This window comes from Crocodylus porosus, unplaced genomic scaffold, assembly GCF_001723895.1.
Source record: "Crocodylus porosus isolate Cpor-Errol unplaced genomic scaffold, CroPor_comp1, whole genome shotgun sequence".
NCBI lineage: Eukaryota > Metazoa > Chordata > Crocodylia > Crocodylidae > Crocodylus > Crocodylus porosus.
Genome location: NW_017728886.1, coordinates 196904047 through 196914047, shown reverse-complemented (window position 1 = coordinate 196914047; position 10001 = coordinate 196904047). Strand labels below are relative to the sequence as shown.

The following is a 10001-nucleotide window of genomic DNA, read 5'->3' as shown; positions in this document are numbered from 1 at the left end:
TTCCGACCCTACTTCTATGATTCCAATTTTAGGCAGCCAGGAGTCTGGATGCATATACTCCATACTTCATTTATAACTACACTTAATTATCTTACAATGTGGATGAAACTAAACCAATCAAGACACTCCAGTAAGTATGGAATTAACTGAAACCAAACCCCCATCTTTCCATGTTAAAGCTACTTTTGAAAAAAATTCTGCAAATGATTGCTTGTATAGATTGAGAGACACTTGTGCTCTTCCCTCCCCATTCTCCTCCCCTTCCCCAGCCTCAGACCATATACTCTGTGTGTTTGCAGTTTGTGATTGGAAATAAATGGGCATAGTGAAGTGCACAATCTCACTCAGACATTTCAAAATATCAAGTGTCCACAAAATACTTAAGTCACAAACATGAAAATTTGAAGTGCATACTTATCCATTTCTTTCTTCTGAACTGGAGTACAGTTACGGTGAAGTACCAAACAGATGCTTCACATTTGTTTGAATTGTAAGACCATGTAAAAGCAAAGAGCCACCTAGCGGCAATATGTAATGATTCCATCTATCAAAAGTTGCCAGTGAGCTTTCTCCACGAACCAGGTACCTTTTCAGGAAAGTGCTAGTGATCAAAGAGATGTGTGTCTTGTATCTGAAGTGGAACTAAATTAAAATTAATAAGGACTTAAGTCCATAATTTCACTTAAAAGCGATTTTCTTTAATAAGGAGGATCAGAGGAATTTTTAGGATAATACATGAACCGAGCATGTTTTATGATAAAACATATGAACTTGATAGCCAGAAAAAAAAATCCAAACTGATGGTCATTCCCACATTTCAGTCTCATTATTTAGCAATTAAAAAAAAAAAAAAGAAAGAAAAAAAAATAGTGAATAGGGAACCCTGTGGAACAGAATGTTATCTAAAGTGTGAGCTGGCACAAAGATACTCGACTATTCTTTTGCATGTATTTAATGAGAAAAAACACTTGTTCTTTGATGGTTTTCCATATACAGATTTCATTGCACCTTGCAATGGTAAAAATGCCATTCCAAACAGGAAAAAAAACCCTATTTGACTGGTAGGTAAATATGAACAAGAAAAACAAAGTTAAATGCAAAGAAATGCAGTGATTAATTTTACTCAAGGAAAAATAAATTTGTCTATAATCATAGAACACCAAGTTGAGAAGTGTTCCTCAAGAAGTCATGCAGATTCCTCTCTCAAAAGGCATAGAAAGAAAGGCAAGTAACTATAAATCAGAAGAATTTAATTTCAGAAATTATTCGTTCACAATTAACACTAAAAAGCACATTATGCAAGCACTCATGTTGCACTTGTTATATAGCATTAGTCAAAGATGAATTTTTACAATTCAATTTTAAATGTATAAAAATCATTAGTTTGCTCTACACAAAGTACTTTAGTAACAGCACATCTTGTTTAAACATTTCTGGGTATGTTCAGCCAAGGATTTCTTCAGTCCCATTCAGCCAAGGATTTCTTCAGTCCCACAAATCTAGTCATTTACAATACTAGTAGCAGTCATCATTAATCTTGCTGGCATAAATAATAACCTTGAACTGAAAAGATCTCACAGACAACCACTTGGGGGGGGAGAAAGGGGAAGGGGCAGTGAGATGAGAAATGGGACAAAGAAAAAAAACCCAGTGAAACTTGATTGCTCCAAGTTAATCTCTCATTACAGCAATCTAACAGTCTTCCCAGTCACAGTCAAGAAGTCATCATCAGCTAAGGCACGAAGCGCTTCTTCAAACATTTCTTTTGTTACAGCCTTCAAGAAAAAAAAAAAAAATATTGAGCACATTTAGAAAAAGGCTATGTGCTACAAAAACTCTAGGAACAAAACCTCACATGGCAAAATTGTTCAACTAGTAAATCAAAACTACTAGTTTTCTTGGTGTGTAAGCGATATAGATTTCAGCTTACTTGCCCAAAACTGTAGTGCAATGCCAACATAAGCTAGCTTTCTTCTTGGTCAGCAAACCAATCATGCAAATATTTGAGCTTTTTATTATAATCATGAGTATTATTATTCTGCAGCCAGAGTCTCTTTAGAAAAGAATAATTCAATTTAAGGCAAGAATTAAACTTAGTTACATGAAACTCCTTATCACCAATTCAGAAGCAAATTATGTTAGGGACATTTACATGGACACTAAAGTATACTTGGATTTAGTAGCTCAAAAGAATTAAAAGACAAGTTAAAGAAAAGCAGAAACTTACTGCATCAGACTGTGCACGAAGATCATCAAAAAGCTGTTGATATTTTAGAGCCGGTGTTTTACCCTTTGCCTGAATAAGCTTTTTCAAGGCTTGAGCCAGTTCTGCTTTGCGTTTACGGGCTGTGGCACTCATTCCTTTAAAAAAAGTACATTTTTTTCATATTAAATCAATACAAATTGACAGATTTCTGCTTTACATTTAAGAAAGTCACAACACAAAATAAATGTTTTGTAGCCAAAGAGAAAATGTTCATCAACTGATTGCTTTAGGTATTAGGATATGCTTGCTGGTAAGGTCTTGAAGATCTATGTACTAGTTTTAATTAAAACTATTATTTTATTGTAAAATAAGCCTACTGACTTTGACATTACCCCTCGGTTTGACATATAAAATAACTGAAAGGTTCAATGGCTAGTCTGAAGTCCAATACCCTTCCTTCAACATTTCATTCAGATGGGATCATACTGAAAAAGCACACTTTCTTACAAAAATATACCCAGTAAATCTCCTGTTAACACAAACCTGTGGTGAGAATGGATATGTCCACAATACCAGTCCTTGGATCAGTAGCAGACTGTTTTAGAGCTTCCCGATGGAGGCGCTTTGCTTCTTCAACGTCAATTGTTTCAACCTTGTCTGAAAAGCGCACTTTAGCATGAGCTTCTGCAAGGCGGATCAAAGACTCAAGCTGTCGAGGATATGCAGAAACCATTCCTCTACCACTGCCAATCTTCCTCATATCTACGTAAGCCTGAAAGAAAGATGACTTAAAGTGATATCTAAAATATGGGCTATATCCAGGATCCCACAAAAGAAGATTCATATTCAATGACCATATTACCACCAGGGGAAAAATTATGCATTATGTACATTTAATTTATATTTAAATGTTATAAACAACTTGACAATTTCTCCTGCCAATGACACCTGCTACATGTAGGATGACTTCCCTGTGCTTGGTCTTGCAATAAAATCAGAATGCCAGTAGGCAGTATCACCATTTATGCTAAGTAATTTAAACTACAGAAGAATACAAATGACCCCAAGTTCTATTACTAATATTTATAAAAGGTAGCCCAAACACAGAAGCATAAGTTCAAAATTCCACAGAAGTTTTACAATGGCCCCTACAAGAATGTAGGAATCAGATCAATCTGTCATGGAAAGACTGACAATATCTTCTGTGCCGACTTAAAAAGGAAAGGGCTATCAGTAATTTAGACACCTTTGTAAAAGCATAGTAAAGCAAATCATGCAGACTTTTATTAAATCTAATTTCACAGAAGTCTTTTTGACCTTCTGATTTATAAGTTTTAAAGACCCACATTCCTATACCTCAATGAGGGCTTGACTTGCTTCTTCGCTTAGTCTAGGATTTACGTAGCATCGAGCATATGCGATGTAATCCCTCAATACTGCCATATCCATGTACTCCTCTTCCATCTGTTCTTCACTTTGGTAGTACAGTGAAATCAAGTGATGAGCAAGACGTCTATCATAGGCTTCATCACGTGGATCCAACATAAGAAAGATCAAGTCAAATCTGCACAGAATAAGAACATACACTAGGTATTATAGTCTACATATGCTTTCACCTTAACCCTGGGAGGCAGCCTTATTTCTTAAATTTAAAAGTGTTCAACTGTATGCAGGGATGGCAGTCTGCTATCACATTCCAAGAGATGGCAGCCACCTGCAACTCACAAAAGCATGCTACTTGCAGATTTTCATGATCTAACAATTTTTAGAGAGCAAGACTCAAATCGGAAATTTAGGCAAAACTAAGATACTCTAATCAACAACTGATTTAAAGAAGTTACCCATTCTTGTGCTCAAGCTCATTTGGGATTTGAGAATTAAATGATGTTCCTTGCATGTCTTATATGAGGTCCAATCCAATAGGTGTACTGAGAGAACACTTAACTTAACCTACACCTTTTGAATCAGGCCTCTTACAAAATGCAGACTATTTTTAAAAGTGGCCACACAGAGCCACTAATGAGGGGGTTGTGTTGCTCTGACCACTTTGTGTTTTTAGGCATTGGCACCTACCCATTTCTAGCCCCTGCTCCCAAGACTGCCAATAAGCTTCAGAAAAAATTGCTGGACTGAGGGACCAAAACCTCTGACTCCCCCCACAATGGTAGTGACCCTAGTCACTACAGCATGTTGTCAATCATTCGTTTGAGTTTTGAATTCTCTTCTGTATAGTGACACTGCTTGAACAGTAGTGAAAAATAACCTCACTCTGACCAGTCTGCAGCACTAGGGTGCTCTCCTGGGAGACATGGACTTAATCCCTTCAGGCTGCAGAGGACACTTAAGAATACTTGACCAGAAAATGGGTTACCACTAGGCTGCTATTACTTCCTCCCCATCTCAGGCAGTGAGCACTGATCATTAGTTCTTTCAAAAAACCACAACAACCCAAGACAGATGTAGCACTAAAAACATGAGACTAACAAAATTCTAACTTCAATACCTGGATAACAACGTATGAGGAAGCTGGATGTTTTCAATGGTAGTTTTTTTTGGATTCCACTGTGACTCTATAGGGTTAGCTGCAGCTAGAACAGAAGTGCGAGCATTCAGTTGGCAAATAATTCCAGCCTGTCAAACAGAAAAATAAGATTCAAGGCACCCCTGTAAAAGTTTTCAAACTATTGCAGCACCCCATTTAAAAATTAAACAGATTGTGAATATTACAATATAAACATAAATCATATGGTCAATTTTTAATTGGCTATTACTTGATTATCTCCTTATAATTAATGATATTCAGCCCAGTGTCACTGAGGCCAGACAGATCTGCACCATGTGCCTCCTACAGAGCCCAACTGCAAAGAAGCACATATTGTTGATGAAGCCCTTCTTGGTCTGACTCTTTGTGACGTTTCCCAAAAATAAAAAGGCAGATGGAACTGTCCCATGTGCCTGTTTTCAGGAGACATGTTGGAGCTGAACTAAGTGGCTACAACAGAAAGATGTGTCGTCTGTATCACATTATGCAGGCAAGTGCGCCTTTCTGCTGCAGCTCATTATGGTTTGGCTCCTGAACATGGAGATACACAAAGCATTCTCTCTCCTGCATGCCTCTGCAGCTTGAAGGACACAACATACAGGGCTGCACCAGGAACAGCTGTGGCAAGAGCACGTGCTCCTACCAGTCACTTCTTGATCTGGCTGGTGGCAACAGCAAATGTCTCCCACCTGGCATTGCCACACAGTGAAACTGTCCCACAAGCCTCAGTTTAAAAAGCCACATCAGAAATAGTATGGCTGCATGTCTTTCTGCCTGCAGCCTCTTTCTGGATTGGTCCTAATATGCCTTCTAAAAACAGGCATGCAGGAAAATGTCACCCTTCGGCAGCAGCAGTGGTGGTGCCATGTCATGGCACTCCTAGCAGTTCTTGAGGCAACCCAGCTGAGAACCACTAATCTCAATCAAGAAACAACAAGGCTTTAGTAGTATGATCAGCAGAACAAGATTAGGTAGAAATAATATTAAGAGATGTAAACTCTGTATCAAGTCTGCAACACTGAACACTACCAAGACATCTGCAAAAAGCTATACGCTTATGCTAGTAAGACATTAAATTAACTAGTTCTGATCATTTCTTGAGGAAGTCTAATCTCTGGTTCCTATATTAACTTTTTGGCATAACAGAGATCCCAGACAACGCGACAATACTCACCTTGGCAATGGAAAGAGTCTGTTGTTCCATTACTTCATGCAGTACTGATCTTGTACTTTCATTCATCTTATCGAACTCGTCAATGCAGCAAATGCCATTGTCGCTGAGTACCAAAGCACCTGTCTGCAGAACCAACTGCCTTGTCTCTGGATCCTTCATCACATAAGCAGTAAGACCAACCGCACTAGAGCCTCTCCCAGATGTGTACTGGCCTCTGGGAACCAGATTGTGGACATACTGAAGCAACTGTGATTTACTAGTACCAGGATCACCACAGAGAAGAATGTTGATCTCAGAACGAAAATTGCCTCTTCCAGTATGACTGAAATCCTTTCTTGATCCCCCAAACAGCTGAAGTAGAATACCCTATTAAAATGAACAAAGCAAAAAGTATTCTTTCAGATGAAAACTTGGTAACTAACCAAGTCCATCTATAATTGACTGAAGAATCTTAAATAAATTTACAAAAAACACACATGAACTTGATAAAGTTCTCTGAAGCTTATTCGCAATAGCTCCCAAGCTTTTTATTTACAGCTTGAACAATTTCCACATCAAATCTTCCTAGTTAAAAGTATTTGTTTTAAATTTAACCTACCAGTCCCACAAATTCAAAACTGAATCTAAATGCCAAAAAAAATGCATTATCACTAGATCTCGTGGCAACACAAATGCTACAGCTGGCATTAAGTTAAACAGTTCTACTAATGATAGAAAAGTCAGAATGGAATCAGAATGGATAGTATCTAGATTTTTCCCTAAGAAATTCTTTATTGTTGTACAACAGGTACAAAATAAGCTGCAGAAATACCAAGTATTGTCATTTTCACTTTTTAGAGTAGAACTGCATTTACATTCATACACACACAAATTGGTTACCTTCTTTACAGTCTTGTGAATATCAACATTTAGGTTTCTCATTTTGCTAGAATTTGACAAAGCTTAATTCTTTCTACTTAACAGAGGTCACCAGTTGCAGGAGATCTACACAGCTGGTGTTGATGGAAAAAAGTCAAGAGATTATATATTTTAAGAGTCTGTTTGTAATGAAAGAGGATGTAAATTTGTTAGTAAGCCAGTATCTAATTTTTGTATCATAACTTTCACTCCTCCAGCATGTTTTGGTTTACTCTTAAGTCTGTATCAAACCTTTCAACCTGTATGCAGGTCAGAAAGGGCCATGGGAAATACAGATGTTAACAATTATTTGTGGTGTATGCATTCACCAGCTTAAGACAGTGAGAGAAAGTGGAAAGGAACTCCAGGTACTACTGTACTTTGCACTGAAGGGCCTGGATTTCTCATTTCGCCAAGAAGTTCTCAAATCAATCTGAGCACCCAACAGAGGCAGATAAAGCTTGACAATAGCTTTAAGGGGCAATACATACTTCTTATTGTGCTTTTTTTGTACAAAGCATAGCTCAACTTTCCTTGCATCTGTCACTACGCATGCAGAAGAGTATTTTAGAACACATTTGACAGCAAAGGACAAACAAAACAAAAACAATGCCTTATTGGGAGAGTTATATCCAAGGGACCTCTTAACCAAGTGTTACTAACTTGCTCTACATCCGCTCTTAATGTGCTATAGCAGGGGTGTCAAACCCGGCCCATGGGGCTTCTTGCTGCAGCTACCAGCTAATGCTCTACCACAGGCCAACCTCAAGATTCCGCTCAGGGAGCTTCCTTTCTTGGTAGGGCTGGGCACAATGGCAGCAATAAAGGCAACAACAGCAGCATTAATTCCTTTAGTATCGGCACGCACAGAAGCTCAGGCAGCCACGCCATTAACACGTTCACTACTGCCAGCCCTGGTCAGAAGCCCCGGGGCCAGGTCTGGAGGTGGCTCATCTGGCCTGCAAAGCCAAATGAGTTCGACAGCACTGTGCTACAGTAATCATCAAGGAGTGATAGAAAAATCCTTACCTGTAGTGGCACTGTTTTAACAGAATACTACAAATATTCTGTCTTGTGGGTTAGAGAATCATCTTTTGAAAGAGTACTCTGGTTTGTACACCATTTGATTTTTTCTATAGCAGTTTGTGCAGGAAAACCTGGTATTTACAGGGCTATTTTGAAAAGGCTCATCCTATTGTCAGAGATTATTTTCACGTATTGTTTATGAATGAACTAAAGTACTGAGGGTCGACAGAAATAGCTATGAACCCACAGTATATACAGTTAGACAAATTATTCTAGAAGGGCTTCTGTGCTTATTTTCTGTGAAAACTGCAAGTTGCCATTTTGATGAACAACAGTCTCTTCATCCCACAAGTCAAGGATAGCTGCATCCTGATATTTAACAAAATCACTTACAGCACAACAATGTAAGCCACAGATATTTCCTTTCTTTGATCAGATTAATTGCTAGTGTTCAGAAACTGGTTATGAAATATGTATTTTAATTATATTATGCTGCTTTTTTAGTCTTTGATGTACACTCTGATTAATGTTATTGTCACGGAAGATAACTGATATGCTTACATGTCTTGCAAACAGCTTACACTGAAGTAATTTTCCCTAAAATTGCTCTGGTATAAGCACATTAGTGCCAGTATTTCCTCCAATCAACCTAGCTAAAACAGCACATTTAATGTTATTAAATCAAAATGGAGGGATCTAGAAAGATTTTTAATAATCATAATAATATTTTTGTAGCGCCAAAGCTTCTGTATAACTTCAGGTAGTCTGATTCACACCTAGCACCTTGCTGTGCATATCAGGTATGCCTATATTGTATCGATTCATCCTTGATGGCCCAGATACCAAGCAAAAGGCAAGCTGAGATCACTTAAGAGACACAGGACACTAAGCTTCATAGGAAACCAAGGAAACTGCAGATTTTCTGCTCAAGTGGAAGAGATCAACTTTGCCAGCTGCAGGAGAGCTCCCAAGGGGACAAACAGCTGTGATGGCAGGATCCTAGAGCCCACCTGGCTGCCTCCAATTCATAGTGTGTCATGCTGGCCCACAGTCAGAAAAGGCTGCCTTCCTTTGGAGTAGATGACCCTTGAGGTCCTTTCTGATACTATGATTATGAAATTAAAACGACTACAAGCGCAGTGCTCATTCCCATCTAAGCTGCACCACTTCTAACCCTGACACCTGCATAATTAAATCGCCTCACTGACACCTAGTGAGAACAGTTTTCATAGAATTGTAGAGAAGTAGAGCTGGAAGGGACCTCCAGAGGTCATTTAGTCCAACTCTCTGTTTGAGGCAGGATCATCCCTATCCAAACCATCCCATGCAAACCATAATCTAAGCTCTACATAAGACTATTGTCAACCCTGACACAACATAGACCTAATACCCTAAACCTGCCATAGGTAGACCAGTAGGACCTCAGTAGTATTTAGAAAATACTGGCTCTTAAACCAGAAATTTAGCCCCAAGAGCAAAGTTTCCAAAGCAACATCTGCTCAATGCAGTCTGTCAGCCAGTCCGCACAGAGTAGCTCCCCACCCCAAGCCTCTTGATTCTCGCCTGCCACGACTTGGATTTTAATAGAAATAGGGAGGAAGAGGGTGATATTTGAAAGAGGACCTGCAGGAAGTACCATGCTGGATTGGGTATAATGAAGGTGCTTTTATTCGGCTCTTTTCTCTTCTATTATTTACAGGAACCCCCTTTGGAGGAAGCAGTAGTCCGACAGACTGATCTCAGGCCCCTACCCTCCCCAAGTCTCCAGGCTGATCCCGGTCCACTAATACAACTGGTAAGTACCACACAAAGTCCTGGTATCCGCCGCTAATTCCCTCGTTAGTGGCTCATTATAGCTGCCGCCTGCCTTTCTCCAGCAGCTGGCATGCAGGCTCCGCGGCTCTCTCACAGTCAGGGCTTGCCCTTTTGACCCTCAGTGTCTCTCCCTACTCGGGATGGGTTCTGGCTTCCCCAGACTCTTTAGGGGTCTGGGCAGGGGTCATCCCTCCCCACTGTCTTTTTGGCTCGCCATAGCCTCCCCGATCCTTAATGCCAGCTGCGGCTCCAGCCCACAGCATGGCTCCGCTTCTCCCTGCACTCACCAAAATGTACCTCAATTACCTGGGCAGTCATCCATCTTGTATCTGACCTGTCTT

At 39.5% G+C, this 10001-nt stretch overlaps 1 protein-coding gene across 1 annotated transcript in view; it reads right to left on the bottom strand.

Moving 5' to 3' along the window:
* Positions 1 to 1661: 1661 nt before the first annotated feature.
* Positions 1662 to 10001, bottom strand: part of MCM4 (minichromosome maintenance complex component 4) — a 19522-nt gene continuing 11182 nt past the window's right edge. The window contains exons 11-16 of the mRNA XM_019547834.1: positions 5923 to 6288; positions 4710 to 4837; positions 3563 to 3770; positions 2750 to 2978; positions 2228 to 2361; positions 1662 to 1775 (exon numbers count right to left, since the gene is read on the bottom strand). Coding sequence (XP_019403379.1) covers positions 1683 to 1775; positions 2228 to 2361; positions 2750 to 2978; positions 3563 to 3770; positions 4710 to 4837; positions 5923 to 6288 — 1158 coding nt within the window. The 3' untranslated portion in view covers positions 1662 to 1682. The remainder of the gene's footprint in view (positions 1776 to 2227; positions 2362 to 2749; positions 2979 to 3562; positions 3771 to 4709; positions 4838 to 5922; positions 6289 to 10001) is intronic.